This window comes from Chrysemys picta, chromosome 6 (assembly GCF_011386835.1).
Source record: "Chrysemys picta bellii isolate R12L10 chromosome 6, ASM1138683v2, whole genome shotgun sequence".
Classification (NCBI taxonomy): Eukaryota; Metazoa; Chordata; order Testudines; family Emydidae; genus Chrysemys; species Chrysemys picta.
The window spans coordinates 132,503,142-132,527,650 of NC_088796.1; the positions used below are offsets into that span (position 1 = coordinate 132,503,142).

A 24,509-nucleotide genomic window follows, 5' to 3' on the forward strand; every position below is an offset into this window, starting at 1 on the left:
GAGTTTTGTTGGCCCCCTGTTTCAACATAGAAAAAACAAAACACACAGTACACATTGAACAGGCAGCTATACTGGCAAAACAGCCCCTTTGCTGATATAACCTATGTCATTCTTAGAAGTGGTTTACTATATTAACAAAATATCTCCTTATGCCAATGTAAGCTGCATCTCCATTAGGGACCACGACAGGAGACTTGGAATTCCTGGGTTCTATTCCCACTAAACCAGGGATTCTCAACCTTTTTTCTTTCTGAGCCCTTCCCCCCCCTCCCCTATAAAAACTCCATGGACCATTCGTGCCACAATAACTGTTTTTTCTGCATATAAAAGCCAGGGCCAGTATTATGGTGTAGCAAGAAGGGCAATTGCCGGGGGCCCCATGCCACAGGGGACCCCAGGAAGCTAAATTGCTCAGACTTCGACTTCAGGCCTGGGTGGCAGGGCTCAGGGCCTCAGCCCCATGCAATGGGGCTTCAGTTTTCTGCCTGAGCCACAGCAAGTCTAATGCCGGCTCTGCTTGGCAGACCCTCTGAAACCTGTTTGCAGCCCCCACCAAGGGCCCCTAGACCTCTGATTGAGAACCACTCCACTAAATCACTCATTGGGTGATCCTGATTAAGTCATGTAAGACTCGGATGCAATTTTCCCAGGATGGGGTCATCCTGAAATTACTGGTGCATATTTACAACCTGAACTATAGATTAAAGGTTCTTTTTGTCATCCTCTCCCCCCCACCACCACATTTTTGATCCATCTGCATGGCTGCAGGACAACTGCTACCTATTATGCTGAATAAGTCAAGCGACTAAATATAATTACATATTTGTATTGTGAGTGGGGGGTTTTTAAACTACACATATAAGCACATCTTAAATCATCTCACTCAAATTACGATGTGCATTAATTTTCCTACTCGATAAAACCCTAATCATGTTGAAATCTAAAAGGGACAAAGTTTGACAGAATATAGAAAGTACCTCCCAAACAGCGAATTATGTCTATACTACTATCCAGCATGGAAAGTTCTCTCTCTGGAAAACCTCAAATAAATTACCGCAACCATTTCATTTTTACTTGACATACCTTACTGGATAGCTACAAAAACAACAAGGAGTCTGGTGGCATCTTAAAGTGGCACAGATTACTGGATAGCTAAATTTTACAGATGATTTTGTATCAAAATTCAAAACAGAGCAGTTAATTTTAATATTAATCAGTTACCATGTCATATGGCTCAAGTACCAAAGAAGTGCCATTATCAGATGAACATAGGATTGCAAGTGGCCTTCTGAGTCACTGAATCCAGTCCTCTGCAATTGCAAGCAACCCTGTCATATAATCCTATTTACAAACGTATCAAGCTCCCTCTTAAAACTACTTGGATATCAGGAAAAACTATTTCACTAGGAGGGTGGTGAAACACTGGAATGCGTTACCTAGGGAGGTGGTGGAGTCTCCTTCCTTGGAGGTTTTTAAGGCCCGGCTTGACAAAGCCCTGGCTGGGATGATTTAGCTGGGAATTGGTCCTGCTTTGAGCAGGGGGTTGGACTAGATGACCTCTTGAGGTCCCTTCCAACTCTGATATTCTATGATTCTATGATTCTACTTAGGGGAGGGATAGCTCAGTGGTTTGAGCATTGGCCTGCTAAACCCAGGGTTGGGAGTTCAATCCTTGAGGGGGCCACTTAGGGATCTGGGGCAAAATCAGTACTTGGTCCTGCTAGTGAAGGCAGGGGGCTGCACTAGGTCCCTTCCAGTTCTAGGAGATAGGATGTCTCTGTTAATTAATTAATACTTCGGTTATTTGCCCCCCCCCCCCCACTACTATTGGGGCATGTCCCAGAACCTCACTCCTCTGATAGAAACCTTTTTCTCATTATCCAGTCATAATGATGTACTTCATGGTACTTCAGTGTCTATATTGAGTAAAGAAAAAATTTTCATGAATAAAAATAAACTCAAGTGACTGAGACAGGGAAGACCTTGCCAGCCGATGGTGCACTAGAACAGCGTTTCTGAAACTGGGGGTACTCCAGGGGGTCTGTGGGCCCCTCTGATCAACTCCTCCCTCTCCCTCCCACTGCCTCCTTTATGACCGTCCGTGCCGCTTCCGGAAGCGGTCAGCACGTCCCTGTGGCCAGGGGCAGAGGGTCTCCGCATGCTGCCCCTGGCCTGACTGCCAACTCCGCAGCCCCCATTGGCCATGAACTGCGGTCAGTGGGAACTGCGGGTGCAGTGCCTGCAGGCAGGAGCAGCGTGTGGAGACCCCCTACCTAGGAGTTGCTGCCAGAGATGTGCCAGTCGCTTTTGGGAGCCGCAAGAGGTAAGCACCGCCCCCCTCACTCCATCCCACAACCCTACCCACAGCCTGCACCCAAACTCCCTCCCAGAGCCAACACCCCTCACTCCCTCCCACACCCCACACCCTGCCCCAGTCCTGAGCCCCCTCCAGTACCCAAACTCCCTCCCACACCCAAACTGCCCAGAACCCGCACCTCCTCCCGCACCCAAACTGCCAGCCCAGAGCCAGTAACTCTCACTCCCTCCTGCACCCAAACTCCCTCCCAGAGCTCATACCCCCTCCAGCCCTTCAACCTTCTGCCCCAACTTGGTGAAGGTGGGGGAGAGTGAGATACAGAGGGAGGGGGGATGGAGTGAGTGGGGGCATAGCCTCGGGAAGGGGGCAGGGCAGGGACTGAGCTGGGGAGCTTAGGGATCCCTGAAAAATTCTAAATCAAAATGGGGGTCCTCAGGTTGCTAAAGTTTGAGAACTGCTGCACTAGAAGAATGTCTATTCCAATAGCTTTCAACCTACAAGGAAGGGACATAACATGCAGCACTGCTGTCAGAGATATGAAACTGGAAGAGAGATCATCACAGTGCTGAGTAATACTTGGTTTGTACAGCTCATCTGGTGACACACAAAGCAGATCACTGTTAGTTTTAATCATTTACTATTGCATTTTACAAAATAGAGTAAAGGTCTTAATTCAGCATGCTCTACTCAAGCAGAACTTTGATTAACGTCAATTGAAATTTCATTCGGGTAACAAGCATGAAAGAAGGGCTCTGTTCAGCCCCAAGATATGTTGACTAGACCAAAGAAATAGGGGCAGAGAGAAGTTATGTTAGTTTATATTTTACAGCACTAGGTGGTGTTTCTACACTATATATTACCTATTTATTGTACTGACAGGGATGGCGGGGGGGACTGCAAAAGTTAAGGGATCAGTATCTCCTCGATGGGTATGAATCACTTCAAGTGGGGTATGCTGACACACTGTCTTCCTGATTCAGAGACAGTGGCTATCTCCATGTAAAATCCTAGGGGAAACAAGGCACGTGTCTATATTGAGGTAACTAACTGAGGTAAACCAGAGGTGTGGGGAGGGTAGAGAAAAGGGGGGGGGGGTTAATAAGGTTGTCCTCAACACTAGCTACACTGAGAAAAAGCTACCTGTGCTTTGTCTCTACTAGGATTTATACCTGCTACTGTATCTTCCACTCCATGAATCTGATGAAGTGGGTTATAGCCCATGAAAGCTTACGCCCAAATAAATGTTAGACTCTAAGATGCCTCAAGGACTCCTTGTGGTTTTTGCGGATAGAGACTAACATGGCTACCACTCTGAAATCTACTAGGATTGTACACTGAGATAGTGTTTTCACATTGAGATAGCTTTCATAGAATCTAAGGCCATAAATGACATTTAGTTTGACCTCCTATATAGCATAGGCTATTAAATTCCACCCTGTTGCTGCAGTCTTGAGACCATTAACTTGTGTTTGGCTAATGCAGATCTTCCAAAAAGGGATCCACAATCTTGATCTGCAGACATCAAGCGAGGGAGAATTCACCATTTCCATTGGTGTTTGTTCCAATAATTATTCTAAATTTGTGTCTTAATATTTATTTTAATTAGTCAGGTGTCAGTTTCCAGCCTCTCTCTGCTAGATTAGAGTCCTCTAGTACCCGGTATTTTCTCCCCATTAAGGTACTTATACACTAATAAAGTCACCTTTCTATCTTCTTATTGTTAAATTAAAGAGCCTGAGCATTTTATGTCTCTCATTGTAAGGCATTTTCTCCAGACCTCAAAGCTTTGTTACTGGCTTTTTTCTGCACCCTCTCCAATTTTTCAACATCCTTGTTAAAATGTGGACACCAGACCTGGATGCAGTATTCCAGTATTGGTCTCACCAGTGCTGTATACAGAAGTAAAATGACTCCCTTACTCCTATTCACTATTCCCAACATCACACTGAGATCTCACATTCAGTTGCTTGTCCACTATATAGTCCCTACTTCCTTTTCAGGAAAATTGCTTTCCAGGATATAGGTCCGCATTCTATAGGGTTGACCTGTAGTCTCTGATCCTAGATGTATACCTTTGCATTTGGCTGCATTAAAACATGTTTTGTTTGAATGGGCCCAGCTTACCAAGTGATCCAGACGGCTCTGTCTGACAGGCCTGTCCTTAGAATTATTTACTACTTTGCCAATTTTTGTCAACTGAAAATTTTATCAGTATTGATTTTATATTTACTTCCAGATCAATACTGAAAGTATTGAATGGCATTGGGCCTAGCACTGATCCCTGAGAACCCCATTTCTTTTAGCAGTGAAGACGTAGCTAACATGAGTGCAATGGGTCTTTTGGAGGGTTAATGGTGCTCTCTCTCTCTCACACAGCACAGGACAGCAGCATCAGGACTCCTCCCAAGTTACACTGATCCAGTTATACTGCTAAAACCCAACGGGGGACACACTTACAGAAACACCTTTTTGGGGTTAACTTATGAAATTTAAGCTAAACTGAAAAAAAGCCAGAATGAGACTGTCCAAACAGGGGGAGGGGTTATAACAGGATAACTGTTTATATCAGTTTAAATTCACACCTCAACTTACACTGCTATAGCTTGCCAATGTAAGCAATTTAGATCATTTGTTTTTAAAACAGATTTAGGGCTTGTCCACACTGGTACTTTACAGCGCTGCAACTTTCTTGCTCAGGGGTGTGAAAAAACACCCCCCTGAGCACTGCAAGTTTCAGTGCTGTAAAGTGCCAGTGTAGACAGTGCACCAGCGCTGGTAGCTATTCCCAAGGGCTCCCAGCGCTGGTAGCTATTCCCCTCATGGAGGTGGTTTTGTGCTGCGATTACACAGCCACCTTAAAGCACTTCCGCGGCAGCACTTTAACATTGCTAGTGAAGACGTGCCCTTAGTGATGTAGTTAAACTGGTGCAAACCTCTGCTTGGACACTTTAAACTTGGTTTAGTTTAAACCTGTTCCTATTCAGCTTAACCTAAACTATATAACTACAGCAAAGAACTTAGTAGAACTGTCCCATCTGGTCAAGGCCTTAGAATGGGGCAGCTCTGTACAGGCCAGGCCTCAATCACAGCACATTACACATCCACCTTGTACTAAAACAGAACCAGCCCCTCCTCATATACCCCCCCCCCGCCCTCTTCTCCCCTCCTCCACCAGCCCCAGCCCCCCCCTCCTCCTCCTCCATCAGCCCCAGCCCCCCCCCTTCCCTCCTCCTCCTCCACCAGCCCCCCATTCTCCTCCTCCACTAGCCCCCCTTCTCTTCTCCTCTCCTCCTCCTCCCCCCCCTCTTCCTCCTCCTCCAGCCCCCCGTCTTCTCCCCTCCTCCTCCACCAGCCCCACTCTTCTCCCCCCTCCGCCAGCCCCCCATTTACAAACCTCCCCTCCCTCCAACTCCCCCTTCACAAACCTCCTCACCCCCGCCCCTCCCCACGAGGAAAAGCCAGTTACCCTCTCGGTGCCCTCATCAGACGCCGGTGCGTGGCTCGCAGGGCACGCTGGGAGCTGTAGTCTCGCAGGCCGGCCCCGGAGGGACGAGGAGAGATCACGGGCTGTCATTGGCTCTCGCCTCCTCTCTCCTCCCCGCATTCCTTTCCCAGCGTTGATTCGTCTTGGGAACAGAGGGGCGGGACTTCCGGGGCGAGGCTTCGCCGGCTACAAAACTCCCCGGATGCGCTGCAGCAGAGACCGGCTCGGAAAGAACTTTCTAGAAAAGTCAGGAGCGGCTCGAGTAGCCGAGACAGACACCCGGAGCCCGCCTAGCCCCCGCCTGCCTGGTGAGTGGCCACCGCCGCCCTGTTCCCCTTCCGCGGCTCCCGGCCCGTCCCTCCAGGCCGCCGCCCCGGGCCGGGCCCGGCCCGTCCCTCCAGTCCCCCGCCGCCGCCCCGCTCCCCTCCCGGCCCGTCCCTCCAGTTCCCGGGCCCGGCCCTCCCGTGCCCCGCCGCCGCTCCCGGCCCATCTCCCGTGCCCCGCCGCCGCCCCGCTCCCCTCCCGCGCCTCCCGGCCCGTCGCGCCAGTCCCCCGCCGCCGCCCCGGGCCGGGCCCGGCCCGGCCCTCCAGTCCGCCGCCCCGGGCCCGGCCCGGCCCTCCAGTCCGCCGGCCCGGCCCTCCAGTCCGCCGCCCCGGGCCCGGCCCGGCCCGGCCCTCCAGTCCCCCGCCGCCGCCCCGCTCCCCTCCCGGCCCGTCCCTCCAGTTCCCGGGCCCGGCCCTCCCGGTCTCCGCCGCCGCCCCGCTCCCCTCCCGCGCCTCCCGGCCCGTCGCGCCAGTCCCCCGCCGCCGCTCCCGGCTCATCTCTCGGCCCCGCCCCCGCGCCGAGGTCCGTGTCTCGGGGCTCACGGTCGGTTCTCGCAGGCCGGCCGCCATGGTGAAGGAGACCACGTACTACGATGTGCTGGGGGTGAAGCCCGGCGCGTCGCAGGAGGAGCTGAAGAAGGCCTACCGCAAGCTGGCGCTGAAATACCACCCCGACAAGAACCCCAACGAGGGCGAGAAGGCAAGTGGCCCTGCCGGCCCCGAGGCGGCGGGCGGGGGGAGCTTGGCCCCTGCACGTGGGATTGGGTTCCCAACCGGGCTCTCTCTTACAGGCTGTAGAAATGTAGGTCATGTGCATGTAGCTGGAACTGCCTAACATCGAGCGGGTGTGGAGTTTCCAGTGCACATACAAGCCTCAAAAGAGGTTTAGTGTTAAGCAGTTTATTCCTAGTAGTTATTGGAGGGATACTGGTGAGTTGCAATGTAGTCACTATCGCTTAACACTTATTCTGATCTGTTTCTTACAGTTCAAGCAGATTTCTCAAGCATATGAAGTACTTTCTGATCCCAAGAAAAGAGAGTTGTATGACAAAGGTGGTGAACAGGCTATTAAAGAGGGTGGTACTGGCAGTAGTTTTGGGTCACCCATGGATATTTTTGATATGTTCTTTGGAGGAGGTGGAAGAATGCAGAGAGAGAGGAGAGGTAATTTGACCATTTCTGTGATATTACCTAAAGTGACCATTTACTATTGAAGTATTTACTGTAGAATATGTAACTGTTCAGAGTATGGTGTAAGATTAGACACTGACTGCTGTGTAATACTTTTTACAAACTAAACAGTGGTGTTGTTGTTGTTAATGCTGTGCAACAGTGTCTAAAATGATTAGAAACCATAGCTGGTTCCAAGCGAATGACATTTTAGGTAAAACGTTATGCTCTTTACAGGTAAAAATGTTGTTCATCAGTTGTCAGTAACTTTGGAAGACTTGTATAATGGTGCAACAAGGAAACTGGCTCTGCAGAAGAATGTGATCTGTGACAAATGTGAAGGTATGTTAATGTTTACTGTTGGATTTTTATGATGGTTTTTCAAATAACTGAATATTGGAATTAAAATCTGTTCATCCGGGTTTAAAGAAACCATCTAAATCCAGGGTAACTTTGTTCTAGGTAAATTGTAAATGTACTTCTAGTTAAACCAAAATCAATTCTAATTTGACTTTGCTGTCTTGTCATCAGGCCGAGGTGGTAAGAAAGGTGCAGTAGAATGCTGTCCCAATTGCAGAGGTACAGGCATGCAAATACGAATTCACCAGATAGGACCAGGAATGGTTCAGCAAATCCAGTCTGTGTGCATGGAATGCCAGGGACATGGGGAGCGTATCAGTCCTAAGGACAGATGTAAAAGCTGCATTGGAAGGAAGATTGTTCGAGAGAAGAAGATTCTAGAAGTTCATATTGATAAAGGTAAAGCATTCAAGGAGAACTTGGCTGAGTTTTGTAATGTCTTAATAGATTTGTATTAACCTTGGATTTGCATTATACAAATTTCAGTAATCGAAAGAGCTATTACCCAGTGGCAGTGTTACATGCACATTAAAATGCGTAGCAATTGTGTTGCTTACTGTTAAATGGTAAAACATGTGCAGAGCTCTAAAGGGTAGATTTGGCTTCAAATATATACATCTTCATGGCTAATGTCAGTGCAAATTACTGCTCACTTGTTTAGTAAGCATTAACTTGACTACACCTAGTGTCATGTTAGTTGCATATTGATTACTGGATATGCAAACAGTGGATTGATTCACAGTGAAGAGAAACTGACAAGCAGACTAATGCCAGAATGCTGACTAATTACTGACATTTTTTTAAAATAAAACAAGCAAGTGGAACACTTGGTGATGAATTAAGTTGCTTTAGTATTACTCCTTTAGGAATTCTGTGCCCAAAAATTCTGTGCACAATATTTTAAGATTCTGCAAACTTTGTCAATAAATAAATAGAGGCTCCAGCATGGCAGTGGGGAGCACAGGCCCCTGGCTGCATGGAGGTGGGAGATCATCCTGCAGTCCCCATTTCCCCCCACCCTCCCAGACAGGGACTCAGCAGTGAGGCTGCACTTGACCCTGACACAATGCAAGGGCTAGGGCTGCCCCACGAACACCCTGGGGCCCTGCCTCTCTGCGCCAGGTGTAGGCAGGCTCAGCCCAGCAGGATCAAAGTGTGGAGGGGCTTAGTGTGGGACAGTCTTCGTGCTGGCAACTCAGTGGGGGATCTGGATTCACACAGGCTCGTTGGGGGTGCAGGGGCAATGGGACTCCACGGGGGGGGGGGGTGTCCAAGTGAAAGCGTATGGGGGGGCTGCTGCTGCCAAGGGGCTATTGTATGCCAGGCTCCTTCTTCTCCCTCCTTTCCCTTCATTCCCTTTTCCTTCCACCCCTGCCCCACTTCAGGTATTCACTAGGAGGACCCAGGAGGTGATGTCCAGCTGCAGAGTCAGCTAGCCTTTGTGGAACCCTCTTTTACCTGGGCAGCTCTGTGTGCTTGCAGAAATGGAGGGGGGGCAGTGGCACATGACCCTGTATGTCTCCCCAAACTGCACCATGGGCATCCCCAGCCCTATGCCCACCATGTAGATTTACCTCTCCGCTAGCTGCTCCAGACACCAGAAACCCCGCTGGCACGTGACTGCTCTTGCAGCTTCCCTTTGCTTCACCGTCACTTTCTTCAGGGAAGCAAATAAATTTGCAGGGGCGGTGCAGAATTCTCCCCAGGAGAATAACGTTTTCACTAGTCTTGAGGATTGTACAGATCCTGGTCATTCTACTGTATCTCAGTAAGATCTACTAAAATTTGTGGTGTAAAAATAATGTTAAGCCTGTAATGCAGGGGAGGCCACCCTGAGCCTGAGAAGGAGCCAGAATTTACCAATGTACATTGCCAAAGAGCCACAGTAATATATCTGCAGCCCCTCGCACTCCCAGCGCCTCCCAATCACCAGCAGCCCTGCCGATCAGCGCCTCCTGCTTCCTCCCCGCACCTCCCAGTCAGCTGTTTCATGGCATGCAGGAGGCTCTGGGGGGAAGCAAGGGCATGGCAGGCTCAGGGGAGGGGGCGGGAAGGGGTGGAGTGGGGGCAGGGCCTGTGGCAGAGCCAGGGGTTGAGCAGTGAGCACCCCCCAGCACATTGGAAAGTTGGCGCCTGTAGCTCCAGCCCCAGAGTCGGTGCCTATACAAGGAGCCACAAAATCTCTTCTGAAGAGCCACATGTGGCTCCAGAGCCACCCCTGCTGTAATGCTCCGAACTCAATCTGTTAAGCAGTCCTAACAGTCTTGCTCCAGGTGCTACTGACCTACATTGGCTTGAACAATATCTTGCAAAGTTAACCAGCAGAGTTCACTACAAACTGTCCTCTGAGGTAGGGGACGGGGAAAGGCCATATTGTGCAACAGATGCAAGAAGCTTCTATTGCTGAATAGGCCTTGTCAAAAGCTGGTCAGTACTGGCTGTGGAAGAACTTGAGCAGTCAAATGTTAACCGCTTCACAAGCATGCAGCATACTACCAACTGGCTGATGTGCCTGACCCTCCCAGTAACTGCATTCTACATCGACACTCGAAGTCTCTGTAATATGCCCAGAATTTTAAAGGAGGGAGAATATTGAAGCAACAGTTTCAGGGGGCAGGAAGTGCAGAAATTGGCACTAAGATACATGCAACACTTCCGGGATCTAGTATCTTCATCTTGAACGATTCAGACCTAAATTTGTTCTTATTACATGGTTGAAGCATGCAGGCCTCCAGGGTGCAGAGGGCTTTTCCTTAGTGCCTAAGGGAGTTGCATGCTTTTTGACAATACCACCCTGAATCTCTACACTGTTGCCATATCTTTACAATTTGGCTGTTTGCTGTCAACTCAGCTGGTGTTGAGTAAACCTTTCTGGACAAGTATCCACATCACCACAAATTACTGTGCTTAACACTGCTGGCAGTCTCCGAAGCCAGGGTCTGAGTTCTGACTTGAGCATCCAGTCAGGATTGAATACTGGTAATACAGTATGGCAAAGACTACACTACTGCCTGTATGGTCACTTCATGTATGAATAGAGAACTTCAGCATATAGTATGAAGTCCTAAAACACAAGCTTAAATTACTGTAGGATTCCACTTTCTTGCACTTGATTAAAATTCATTTCTGTGCTTGACTGTTTCTAGACTGACTGTCCATACACTGAGACAAAGGTTGGTGAGGTAATATCTTAATGAACCAACTTCTGGGAGGGTGGGAGACAGGCTTTCCAGTTTACACAGAGCTGCCTTTTTTTTTTTTTCCAGGCATATACATCTCTATGCATTGTTTTGCAGACTACTTCAAAGTCTGAGCATGGGGTGGGCAAACTTTTTGGGCCGAGGGCCATATCTGGGTGGGGAAATTGTATGCAGGGCTAGGGTGTGGGAGGGGGTGTGTTGTGCAGTAGGGGTGCAGGCTGTACGAGGGGGCTCAGAGCAGGGGTGTGGACTTTAGGAGGAGGCTCAGGGCAGGGGCTTGGGGTGCAAATGTAGGATGGCACCGGGGCCAGGGCAGGCTCCCTACACACCTGCCCTGGCCCTGGCCCTGTGCCACTCCCAGAAGCTCTGTGACCCCTGGGGGGGGCAGAGGGCTCTGCGTGTGCTGCCCTTGCTGCACCTCCAGGTACCTCCCCCAAAGCTCCCATTGGCCATGGTTCCCCATTCCCGGCCAATGGGAGCTGCTGGGGGGGGTACCTGGAGGCCATGCACAGAGCCCTCTGCGCATGCCCCCCTCACCACCACCACCTGGGGGCAGCAGGGACTTGGTGCCGTGGGCCGGATCCAAAGCCCCGAGGGGCTGGATACAGCCCACGGGCCGTAGTTTGCCCACCCCGACAGCATCTGGACAAGCAGATATCAAAAGCATGGTTGGTGGCGGGGGGGTGCTTGGGCCCTGCCCTCACCCTGCATATTCCCCACTTCTTCCCACCTGTTCTGCCCGCTCCTCCCCTCCCTCCAGTGCTCCTTATTGTCAAAAGCTGGTGCATGGTGGGTGGGTGGGAGGGAGGAGATGTGGGTGCTGAGCACCTGCTAATCTTCTCCTCCCTCTTCCTTCCCCCCCCCCCCCCCCGGTGGGTTCTCTGATCAGTAGACTATTCCACCAGAGTTGAAATGAAGTGACTTCGATGTGCTAAATCAGAAAAGCAGGGTGTTACCCCAAAAGGAAAGACCTGCCTGGTTGTGTAGCAGTGGCTTTTTGATGGGAGAGAGAACTGGAGGCCTTATGTAAGAGGGCTTCGTATTCACACACTTACAGCATCAAAATCATGCTTAATCCTAGTAGCTCTGCAGCAGTTATGTACAAAACAGCCAGTAGGTGGAAATACAGGGGGGCTTTAAGCAAACCACTTGGGACTGTGGTGGTTGTAAGTAGTCATCTCTGCTGTTCTGCTTTCATTGAGGAGTGACCTTTATAGGTGGCAATCCTGACTGGACTTGGGCTGCTTGACAACTAAGCTGTGTGTGCCCAGCAATTCAATATGCTGCCATAGCCCGGATTGCCTTTATGCAAGGCTCTGGAAATGTAGCTGGTTAGTCATGTGTAGTGCTTTGGAGGGGGAGAAGTAGTTGTAATAGGTAGGTTCTGATATTGCATCTGTTTTGTAGCACAGGTTAGAGCCTGCTAAAGTGATGATATTTTTGTATTGTAGATATTTAAATTCTAATTACATGTGCCTTTGCAATAGGAATGAAGGATGGTCAGAAGATAACATTCCATGGGGAAGGGGACCAAGAACCAGGACTAGAGCCAGGAGACATCATTATTGTCTTGGATCAAAAAGACCATTCAACATTTACAAGGTAAAGATCTAGCTGAAAGTCCTACGCTCACATGCTTGATGCTTCTGTGTTGTCCAGAAACTTCACACATTAGGACTGGGTTATTCCTTCCAATAGGTATTTAAACTCAACCAGCTCTATCCAACTAGACTTCAATTGTTGTAAGCTGGCTTAGAGTCAGATGAATACTTGGCTTATTCCTTTAGAGCAGTGGTCCCCAAACTGTGGAGAAACACTGAGGGACAGGGTATGCAGTGGGGCCCCAGCTGTTGCTGAGCCAACTGCAGTAAAGGGGGGGCACAGACAGATTCTATTACAGGGGGGTGGGGAGCTCAACAGGAAGAGTTTGGGCACCACTGTTGAGTTTCAGAATATTTGCAGAGATACTTGTTCAATTAGTCTTATAGCTGTCATTGCACTTGTTGCTTTGCAGATGTAAGATCTCTCCAAATGGCTTATAGACCAACCAAAGAGTGGGTAGTTGGGAGTAGGCTATTACAGAAATCAGGGTCAGAATCATGAGTTTCCATGAGTGTTCAGCACGTGCATTCATGCTGACTTGCTCTGAATCTGCAGCGATTATTGCAAGATGTTATCAAATATCAATCTACTCCATTAGCTGTCTTTTCAAGCTACTTCTTTGCTAAGCCATAGCTGTTAAACAGACAACCAAGCCTGGTTTCAAGAAAAATAGACTCAGACCTGAGGTTTAGTTTCTTGTCCATGTGGATCCTGCTTCTGGTGCCCATGCTCCATCAAACTTGCGAGATTAGAATCTTTTGACCAGCATTGTCTGAGGTGGTGCCTATGTACTGCATGTCTCTTCTCCCCCACTGCCCCCCCTTTTCGGCTGGAGGGCATATTAAGCAGAACAGCCACAACTATCTTTCAGTTGCTCTCACCAGTGGCAGGAAGATGGAACTCAGTGGTGTCTGCCTGGTGCCCTGTAGTACCTTCTTTAAAATCAACTTTGTAAATACTAGCACTGTTAGTTACGGGATCTTCTTTACCCTGTTGACAGTCCCTTTGTTTTCTTTTAAACTGCTTGGCACCAAGGCACCCTCCTACCTAATGGCAAAGCCTAAGCCCTCTAGTCTCAGTCCACACCTATTGTGGGATGGACTTATCCCACTATCTGAATCACATTTGGTCTCTTCTGTTTGGGCAAGAGCCATGTTCTGAACCATTACTCTTATGGGCCGTTCTTTCCCCAACAGAACTTATTGCTTCAGAGATACTTGGCTAATGTGCTATGTGGTGGAGCAGCTCAAGGGGAACACTTAATTTGGAAAGACCTGCCTCTGGCTGCAAAAGGGATTTCTCTCCCAGAGATCCCACTTCCTCAGCACCCAGTAAGTAGGGACTCTACCCTAAAGGCTCAAGTTATTGAGAGAGGGGCTGCAACCCCTTCAGTCAGCCATCCTTTGTCTTCCAAACAGCACCAGCTGGACACTTGGCACCAAAGTCTGCTACTGCATCAAGACAGGACAGAGCTGAGCAGTGCTCTAAGGGCAACTCAGTGCTGATATTATTCTAAACTGAGCACAGAGCCTGATAATCAGCTTCCTAGCCTAGTGTTCTTTACCTTACTCTGCAAGCAGCCTGTGGAACGAAGTCCACACCGGTACTGGCAGAATTCTCAGTGGGTCAGACTCCCTCATGTTGGGTCTGGTACTGGTTCCAGAGTCCTTATGCTACTGGCAGACTTCTTACTGACTATTGACACTTCACCCCTAGCACCAACCCCAGTATGCCACCAAAATTAATCCTTTGGTACCAGTATTTCCCCCTATCCTACCACTGAGGTCAGCACTAACCCCTAGAACAGATTTGCTGTTAATCTTCCCCTGCACACTTTCTGCCAAATCAGGCCCTTCACCAGGGATTCATGATGTAAAGCAATTTACAGCTCCCCCTCAATCACGCCAACCAACTTCAGGGGTTAACGCAGGCTCCTAAATCCCCCAGAACATGTTGACATCCCTTTGTAGACATCACTTTGGGCACCAGCGTCTTCTTGATCTGATCCTTTCAGCTTCCCACCCTTGCCTTATTGGACATTCTGGGGGCCCCATCAGGGCAGTGAATTTGACTTGATCTGAACAAAACCTTTTTCATGGAGTTGCTGGTGATGCAACCTGTTTAGGTGTTTGCCTGGCTCTAGCCATGCATGTCTCAGATTAAGACAGCCCATTCCATGACTCCAGCCATCAACACAATAAGGGCATTCTGCTTACAATCCACAGGGATTCTAGAGAAGTCCAAACAACTATCAAAGAGCTCTCCATTGACTGATAATCTGTTAGCTCTTGCAAGGATGAGTTACATACCCTAAAGGGGCACAGGACCTGCTGTCAGGAGAAAATATGTAATGTATCCAGGCTAGTTCAGATAGAACTTTCTCCCATTGGCACCAGAAGGTGCTCATTATTCCATGTCTCACTTTTTCCCTCAGAGCCCCCTCCCTTCCCAACAGCTGGTTTCTCAGTTGGGTTCAGATCCATGTACCAGTCCCACTAGAGCATCCTTATGTCTACCCCATTTTTGGTTCCTGCATTTCCTATTTTTCTCAGGCATGGGCTGGGATTGCTACAGACCAGTGGAAAACATACATCTCTTTTAATCTACAATTCCAGTCCTGGCCCCTCACCTCCCCACTTCCCTGCTCCTCTTAAGGGACCTACCTTACATGACAACCTGAGGGATAGTTGATGTGGAATCCTTGCATCATAAGTACTCAGGAGTTCAGAGGGAAAGGTTTCTATTCCTGATACTTCCATATCCCCAAAGAACAAGGGATGCATCTTGTGCTGGACCTGAGATGACTAGACAAACATGCACAGCACTTACATGATGACTTTTGACAGACCTCACCTCCACTCTCTCCAAGGCTAGTTGAGGTCTGTTTATGACCCCGTCAAACAGCATATGGGGACACACTTCATGGTCCTAATAGGAGTAGGATTACTAGCTTCCCTAAACTGGATGATGACCTTGATAGTGTGCAAGAGGTACCATTCTGTAATCTGTACCTTACCGCACACTGCAACACTGATTACAGATGCATCCATGGCAAGTTGGAGAGGCCCACCTAAACCACCTGCAAGTTCAATACATGTAACTTTGGAAAGAATCCTCAGTCCACTTCAGTGTGCTATAACTCCAGACCAAGTGGACTACCCTCCAGAGCCTTTGTACTGCTACTGGAAGGAACTACTGTAGAGATCTGACAGACAACACCTCTACAATGTATATCCACAGGTGGGGGTGCCAACTCACCCCCTCCTCCCCAACTTGTCAGGAAGCAATTGTCCTGTGAAGGTGGAACCACTTCCACATCTTGGCTCCATGGCACTTCACCTACCAGGAACAAACAATGGAACAGATTTCTTCACCAGACACTACTCAGCCAACCATTAATGGTCACTGGAGACTTGTTCTCAAGCCTAGCAAATGACTCCCTGTGATAAAATAAGTTTAGGAAGGTGGCAAGCCAGTCCTTGGTCTCCAAAAAGGTTGAGAAACACTGACCTAGACCATCCCTGATAGACCTGTTTGTTGCAATGCCCACAGTTTTGCTCCAGGGCAGGTGACAGCTAAGGCTCCCTCAGCGATGCCTTCCTCGTTCCTTGGTCTCAAGGTCTTTTCTGTGTTTGGTTTGTTTTTTTGCCCCCCCCCCCCTCCCCACTGCCATAGCTCAGAAGGAAGATCTATCAGACTTGCTAGCAGAGTAATTATCCTAGCATCTTGTTGGGCCAGACAGCAACTCGCAGGCCTACTGTATGCATCCACACAGCCACCAACTTCTCTCCCCAGTCTGCCAGACTTATTGTAGGAAACTGGGGGACATTCTCCATCTAGGCCCATCTTTACATCTGACTGCTTGGAAATGGGCTCCCGAAGCCCTACAGACAGGGACTGCTCTACAGAGGTCCAGTAAATACTTACATTGATCTGCAGAGGGCTTCCTCCTCTAAGGAGAAGTTTCTGTCTGGGCTTCACAGCACTCATACTTTAGAAGGCCCTATTCTTTTTCAAGCTTATATGGTGACTGGTTCTGACCCATCCACTCACTTGTGTGCCACTTCCTGGGACCTATATGTAGTTCTTACGGAACCCCCTTTGAACTCTTATTGAACTGCTCTCTCCACCATCTTGCATTCAAAACCACCTTTTTGGTGGCTCCCCTGTCTAACAGGAGTTAGTTGTATTCAAGCACTGTTGGCAGACCCTCTTAAGTTGTTTTCAATAGGGATATGGTGATGCTGAGATCCTGGAAGTTCCTCACCAGCATGCTGTCAGATTTTCACTTAAATCAAACTGTCAGACTCCTTGCTGTCCTCAGATGAGACCGGCTGAACATGTAGATGTTTCCAGAGCCCTTCTTTCTTCTTCGAGTGATTGCTCAGGCGTGTGTGTGTGTGTGTTTGGTACCAGAAGTTTTTCCCTCAGCAGTATACATAGGGGACTAGCTCTTGCGCCCCTGGAGTGGCGCACATATGCCACAGCATATAGGGCACCACCAGTCCCATCCATCCTCAGTTCCTTCTTGCCACCAGTGTCAGTGCATGTAACTGTTGCTGCTTCAGCCAGCACTGTTGCTTCTCGTTCGTTCGAACCCATTTACCTCCTGTGCGTGTGTGGTTTCCCTCTAGTTTGTTTCCTTATTCGTTGGAGACTTGAAGCCCTGTGATCACTGTAAAAGGCCCCCATGCCCATTAGCAATCCACATAACAGTTTACGGTGATTGGGTGAAGGTCCTACTAAGTGCAGAATCTGCAAGTCCTTCAAGCCCAGGATGGAGGAGCATGACATTCACTTGAAAGCAGCACTCCTTATAGAATCTGCCCTTACAGCAAGCCTGCAGACTCCTTTGATGTTCTCTGCCATGTAGTCCCAGCTAGGGTAACTTTGCCCCTACATGAGGGGGTTGTGAAAATCACAAATGCTCTCTGGCAAACCCCCTCGTCCTTGCCTGTGATCTCCAAGAGGGTGGCGTGCAAGAACTTTGTGCCATCCACGGGTGTTAAGTACCTTTTTATACCCATCCTGTTCCCAATTCCCTAGTGGTAGAGGCAGTCAGCCACAAGGAGAGACAGGGTCAACCAGGGATTACCCGCAAGAATAAAGACTCAAGGAGACTAGACTTGTTTGGGCATCAAGTTTATTTGACCTCCAGTCTACAGTTGCGGTTGGCTAACCATCAGGCCCTCCTAAGCAGCTATGATTTTAATATGTGGCAGGCCATGACCAAGTTCAACAGTGCCCTTCCTGAGGCTTCTAGGAAGGAGTTCCAGACTATCCTGGGTGAGGGCTAGACTGTGGCCAGAGCAACTCTCCAGGCGGCGTTAGACATGGCGAACATTGCCGCCCATACCATGGATGACATCAGTCATCTCATTCAGGGCTTCGTGGCTGCTCCTTGGCGGTCTTTCCTCAGAGGCTCGGCAGTCAATGCAAGACCTCCTTTTCAACAGGCACGCTCTGGTTGCAGAACAGACGGACAATAAACTCAGTGGCTTGAAAGATTCCCGCGGGACCCTGAAAACACTGGACCTGTACGTCCCTGGCCCTTCCTGCGAGCGGTTTAAGCCGCAGCCACCTTGGAGCCAGGGGAGCCACCCTTGGCAGGAGCCTCCCCATAAAAAATCCAGGGACTACAAGATGCATCCGATGAAGTGGGCTGTAGCCCACGAAAGCTTATGCTCAAATAAATTTTGTTAGTCTCTAAGGTGCCACAAGTACTCCTGTTCTTTTTAGGGACTACAAGAGGCGCCCTGGCCACCAACCCCATCTACATCCCAGGCAGACTCAGCCCACAGTAAGCAGACAGGCAAGCGCCCGTTTTGAGGGTACACACAAGGGTGACCTACCAGGATGTTCCCTAGATCCTTCCTCCCATCTGTTTGCCAACCGCCTTTCTTCCTTCCTTCCCTGTGTGGGCGTCGATAACATCGGACTGATGGGTCCTCAATATAGTGGCGCAGGGTTACACCCTTCAGTTACTTTCTATCCCCCCACTCCCCCTTCACACCCTGTCCCTCATGAGTCCTCTCACGCAGGAGGTAGTGGGTCTACTGCAGCTGGGTGTGGTGGAGGTAGTTCCCATAAACATCAAGGACCTCCGGGGGGGGTCAAATCAGGTTAAAGTCTCTTGGGTGGTATACAGCTTCTGTATAATCTTCCTGTAATTAACTAATCTGTGTGGGGAGGAAAGGGTGGACTAACTTCTGGAATAAAATCAGATTTCTGCAAAGACATACTAGGCAGTTCTAGTGTTCGCAAAGATTTTTCCCAAAATTTTCAGAGCTCTTGCATGTGATGTATGTATTCAAATATAAACTGTTCTGTAGGCGAGGTGAAGACCTGTTCATGTGCATGGACATACAGCTGGTTGAGGCACTGTGTGGCTTTCAGAAACCTATTGCAACGCTGGATAACAGAACTATAATTATTACCTCTCATCCTGGTAAGTGTGTTTAAAAGTATTGCTGTTAAACTTGTGCAGCTAGCAAATTATCCTTGAGTTCTCCAGTTGTATAGTAAAGGGACCAAAAGAGCATTTCAAGTATCTAAAAGTTATGTGGGCCAGAAAGTGTAAATCTCTTGTTCAAAGTCTTGTACTGTAAAAACACTCTACTTAATCTTTAAGTTTTAACTAGTATGTTCTGGTGGATGAAGCATTGGATTAATAACTCAAACTAATGAAAGATGCAACTTGTACACCATGATGTACAACTTTCATAACTAACTTCACTCCACTCCACAACAGATAAGACCATATTACATGCACGGCTGTTTCTAACTTAACTTGACTAGATATGTGGGGGGAATTTATGAAGGCCCCAACTCCTGTGAAAACTGGAATTCTTGAGCTCAGAATTCATGGAATAGTCTCTGTTCAGTCAGAACATACTGCATAAGAGCGCTTCTTTCAGGATGCATGAACAAACAATTGCATATGTATGCAGTGGTGATGTAGCTGTGTTGGCCCCAGGATATTAGAGACATGGTGTGTGAGGTAATGTTCTATTGGATCAACTTGTTGGTGAAGAGACAAGCTTTTGAGCTACACAGAGCTCTTCAGGTCTGGGAAATCTACTCAGGACATATTCTATTTAGCTGTGACACTATCTGTTCAATTTTGTAACTACTTGCCCTAAAACTAAGGGAAGGTGACGTGGCCTGTTAACACCCTTGTAGTCATAGGTAAGTCTGTCACGGATTCTGGGACTTCTGCAGCGGCTGGTGTGACTGACCCCAGGGCTGCTGGGATAGTCTCATACCACCACAGCACCAGTGGCAGTCCTGGGCCACACGCCACTGCCCCAGAGCACCGCAGTGCCCCTGGCTTCCAGCTGCCATGGATCGAGGGGGTACCCCACAGCTCCCAGCAGGGGAATTACCTGGAGTCGCAGCAGCAAAAGTCACGGCCAGGTCACAGCTTCTGTGAATTTTTTGTTTTGCCCATGACCTGTCCGTGACTTTTACTAAGAATGACTATGACAAAATCTTAGCCTTACCCATAACTTAAAGCTTCATTTTAGTCATGGGTATTTTTAGTAAGTCATGGACAGGTCACAGGCCGTAAACAAAAATTCACAGCCCATGGCCTGTCCATGACTTGTACTATATACCCCTTAACTAAAACTTGGGGGGGGGGGGGTGGTCCAGGGGTGCTGGTGGGTGGCCCAGGGCCCCTGCTGGTGCTGGGGAGGGAGAGGGGGGGGGGGAGAAAAGTTTGGTGGGGCTCACAAGCTCCCTACTGAGCTCTGCATGTCCTGCAGCTCTGGCCGGCAAAGGGGCTCCAATCACTGTTCCCACTGTAAGTGCTGGTTCTGCAGGCGCAGCTCCCATTGGCTGCGGTTCCCAGCCAACGGGAGCTGCAGAGGCGGGGCTTGCAGGCATTGGCAGTGTGTGGAGCCCCCATCCCCTCCGTCTATGCCTGTGGGAGCCTCCTACCCCTAGGTAATTGCCTCCCACAACCCCTTTCCCCTAGCCCTGAGCCACTTCCCACACACCTAAACTACTGCTGCTGGCTCATGGGCTGCCTGGCTCAGGCAGACCCTGAGCTAGCACTGGCTGCTGCAGAATCCAGAGGTCACTGAACCCATGACATCCCTCACCCACACACACTCCCAGCCTTAGTCCTAGGACAAAAAAGGGGATTAATGAGTTACAGATTGTTGTAATGAGCCACAAATCGCATGTCTAATCAATCGGTGACATGAGGTGGGGGGATGGGGGAGTCTAGCAAAGTTATGACAGCATTATGCAGATGTCCTTTGTGGATGACAATTGATGGTGAGTGATTGCTTTGAGAACTGTTCACCCACAGATGACAAGGTGTTTTTGTCTTTTTATCACTTTCTTGTGAGAGCTCATTTGAGTGTAATGGGGTGGGAGGGATAGCTCAGTGGTTTGAGCATTGGCCCGCTAAACCCAGGGTTGAGTGTTCAATCCTTGAGGGGGCCACTTAGGGATCTGGAGCAAAAACAGTACTTGGTCCTGCTAGTGAAGGCGGGGCTGGACTCAATGACCTTTCAAGGTTCCTTCCAGTTCTAGGAGATAGGATATCTTCATTAATTTATAACAATTCTCTCTTGATATTTGGGTGGCCTACTTCTCTGGAGTGTCCTTGTTTGGTGAAAGTGGTTTTGAGCATGTTAAGGTGTGTATCGTAGGCTTTCTCCTCAATGCATATTCTGTGGTATCTGAGTGCATGGCTGTAGATAAAAGCCACAGAATATGCTCCAAGGGCCACCCAAATACCCTGAGAGGACCTGATTCAGTACAGAAATAAAAATCCCCTCTGACAGCACACCCCTAGTTGTCACTTACCCTATGCGGGTTCCAGTGTGGGGTGGTATCATTAAACTGCTACAACCCATGCTTGGTCAGGACCCCATCCTGAAAAAGCTTTTCCTGAACCCCTACTTCTGGCCTTCAAGCAGCCCCCCCAAGCTCAACAGAAGCAAGCACCCCACAGACCAGGATACCAACTTAAAGCAACACCAGATACAACCAGAACAGACGTATAACAGCTCCCACAACACCCCTTTCAAGATATAGGGGTCCTACACATGCGGTGTACCTCATTCAGTGCACTAACTGCTCCGATTACACTTATGTAGATGAAACCAAACAATCGCTACACTCAAATGAACTCACAGTAAAATGATAAAGTCAAAAACAATCACCTGTGAGTGAACACTTTTTTTACAAAGCAATCACTTTCTGACCATTAGTTGTCATCCACAAAGGACACCTGCACAACACTTTCAAAAGATGAGCCTGGGAGCTTAAATTCATAACTTTGCTAGATACTGAAAACCATAGATTGTTTTAATAAGCCACAAATACAGTATCTAACCAAACTGTAACCCACCAATTCTTTTTACCCTCTGACTACAGGGGTGTTAACAGGCCACTTCACCTTGAATGGTCCCTTAGAATATGTGCTATCTGTTTATATTTAGCTGTGACACTAAGAGTACCTTTCCCTGATCTGAAGAAGAGATCTGTGTGGTTTGAAAGCTTGTCTCTTACCAACAGAAGGGCAGGGGGTTGGACTAGATGATCTCCTGAGGTCCCTTCCAACCCTGATATTCTATGAACAGAAGTTGGTCCAATAAAAGATATTACCTCACCCACCTTCTCTCAATTCACATTATATAGCCTTTTAAGACCTCTTCTGGATAGAGGAGAGTTGGCACTACCATTTACAGGCAACCAGGTTTTTAGCAGCCTTAATGAAGTGGGATCTGGATCAGTATAGTTTCATAAATCTTAGCCCAGAAAACAGTGTGAAAGGGAGTTGAGGGGAGATCACACAAATGTAGCAACTATAATAGCTTATCTTCTGTGCCTGGGTTTTTGCTTTAGGTCAGATCGTCAAGCATGGAGATATTAAATGTGTGCTGAACGAGGGGATGCCAATTTATCGCAGACCATATGAAAAAGGGCGCCTGATCATTGAGTTCAAGGTAAGAGTTCAGTCAGCTTTGTATAGTTAAACATGGCTTAACATTGAACATGGCGGAAACTTGTCCGGTTAAAGTTGACTTCTGTTTCTAATGGGGGCAAGAAGACAGCGAGGCACTCAATCTTTACCTGTTTCTGCATTCAGTTCTGCAAAAGGCTGTGTAAGCTAGTCCAGTAGACAGGGTTATACTGCTTAGAATAAAGCTGAAATACTGACCTTTTAAAAAACGTTGTGCCTAAAATAGCATGGAGAGGATCTTGGATGTGGACACTTTTTTTTTTTTTTTTTTTTTTTTTTTTTTTTTTGAAAACTGCTTTATTGGAACGGTCATCTTGTAGGCAAAACATAGTGCATAGATGGAGATCTGGAAAACCTGATAATGGAAGGCAGCCAGACTGTATGAGAGGTTGGACAATGAAGTAAAAATGTATTCTACTTGCTAGCTTGGTTTTTTGTTTTATCTGTTTCTGCTTGGGAGCCTAGAGCTATCAAGAGCCCTAGGACTTTGCTAGGAACTGATGCTTGTAGGAGCAGGGTTGCACACACCTCTCAAAGCAGTAATGATACACTGTGGTGGAGAAAAGACTGTACAAGCAAAGTTTACGAATGGCCATTCTTACTGATTTTCAGGTAAACTTCCCAGAGTGTGGCTTCCTCCCCTCTGATAAGCTGTCTCTGTTGGAAAAACTGCTACCTGCAAGGAAGGAAGTGGAAGAAACTGAAGAAATGGATCAGGTAGAGCTGGTGGACTTTGACCCATCTCAAGAAAGAAGACAGCATTACAATGGAGAAGCCTATGAAGACGATGAGCATCATCCTAGGGGTGGTGTTCAGTGTCAGACATCTTAAAATGGCCAGTGAATACCTATTGTGATGCTTGTTTTGTATGCATTAGTGGATGAGTGAAGAACTACAAGCAGCTCACTCTCACTCCTTGCTATTGTTTTGTTTTAATATTCAACCATAGTTGTGTTTTTTAAAACAAGTTAATGAATAAAATCAATAATATTAGAAAACCACACACTGACTTTGCAATTTATGTAAAGTTCAGGTTGCAAACTCAGCTGAAGTTGACCATGAAGTCAGTCGCCCCTGGCTGCTTGTCTTTATTTCAGGCCTTGTAATTCTTGTATTTTAATTGTGTGCAAATGCACTGGCTTAGATTAAGATTGAGTGGTGGTCTTTTAGATTCTATGCCCTGTTAATGAAGTATACCCACGTATTTATTTATAATTCATGTTAAGATCAATTAAAGTTTGTTCTAATCAGACTGTAGACTAACCTGTGACTGTCTTGGATTTGTACTGCTATTCATCAAATCAGGACTTACTCTAATGCAGCTGCCCAGTACTGTACTGATTACCTCACTCTGACAAGGATGCTGTCAATCTTCACATGCCCACTTAAATGCCTGACAGATGCACCAGCTCCCTCAGCCTTCTGGATTTGAGGTTTTACTGATCCTTTTGCTTGCCAGCTTCATTCTTTTGTGACCCACTAGTGGATGAAAAGTGAAGCTTCCTGCTGTTATAAGCACAGGCAACTTGTCAGGCACTAGTGCACAGTGGGACTGCATTAACCTGCCTAATTAAGGAGAGCTAGACTTTTAATCCTATAGTCCTTATTTGTGAGTGAGGCAAGCAGAACAACTGAACTTGCTATTCTAAATCCCTAAAGTAGTCTCTGCCTACTGATGTGAAGTTTGACCTCCAACTTGATGCATTAAGTTAGAGGAAGTAGCACAGACCCAGTACTGGGGAGTGAAGGTGGAAGATGCATGACCCTGTATAGGGAATTCAGTACTAACCAGAAGAGTGGATGACCAATTGAGAGTCCAGTATTTTTATCAAAATTCTCCTTTCTATGTGCATAATCTTAATCTAATTCTTGAAAGATTCTGTATTGTTCCAGTTCTTGTAGGCAAAACTTTTCCAATATAATAACAAAACCATTCAATGGCTCCTGAGACTATTTTGTGGTATGTCTACTTTCAGGCTGGAGGGGGGGAAATGCACAAAGTTTCTGAAAAGGGCTGTGTTCAAGTCAGGTCACGTATTGAAATATGAAGTGGCACATTTTAGTCAAACT

The 24,509-nt window shown here is 48.0% G+C and overlaps 2 protein-coding genes across 13 annotated transcripts in view; one reads left to right on the top strand and one right to left on the bottom strand.

The window, feature by feature from the left end:
* Positions 1 to 5,924, bottom strand: part of APTX (aprataxin) — a 35,450-nt gene extending 29,526 nt beyond the window's left edge. For 9 of the 12 annotated variants that reach the window (XR_010588744.1, XM_065549891.1, XM_065549885.1 and 6 more), the window contains exon 1: positions 5,743 to 5,921. Coding sequence is in view for 11 of the 12 variants with exons in the window: in XM_065549891.1 (XP_065405963.1) it covers positions 5,743 to 5,921 (179 nt within the window). In the remaining variant the exon portion in view is untranslated. Of the gene's footprint in view, positions 1 to 5,742 lie in introns of all 12 variants that reach the window. The other 3 variants (XM_065549887.1, XM_008171885.4, XM_008171883.4) reach the window with 1 other exon arrangement.
* A 47-nt stretch (positions 5,925 to 5,971) lies between these two features.
* Positions 5,972 to 24,372, top strand: DNAJA1 (DnaJ heat shock protein family (Hsp40) member A1). Its single transcript, XM_005283474.5, has 9 exons — positions 5,972 to 6,109; positions 6,684 to 6,825; positions 7,112 to 7,289; positions 7,533 to 7,637; positions 7,827 to 8,054; positions 12,343 to 12,457; positions 18,790 to 18,905; positions 22,322 to 22,422; positions 23,052 to 24,372. Exons 2-9 carry the CDS (start codon positions 6,694 to 6,696, stop codon positions 23,268 to 23,270), a joined length of 1,194 nt encoding a protein of 397 aa, XP_005283531.1. The 5' UTR covers positions 5,972 to 6,109; positions 6,684 to 6,693; the 3' UTR covers positions 23,271 to 24,372.
* The last annotated feature ends 137 nt before the right edge of the window (positions 24,373 to 24,509 follow it).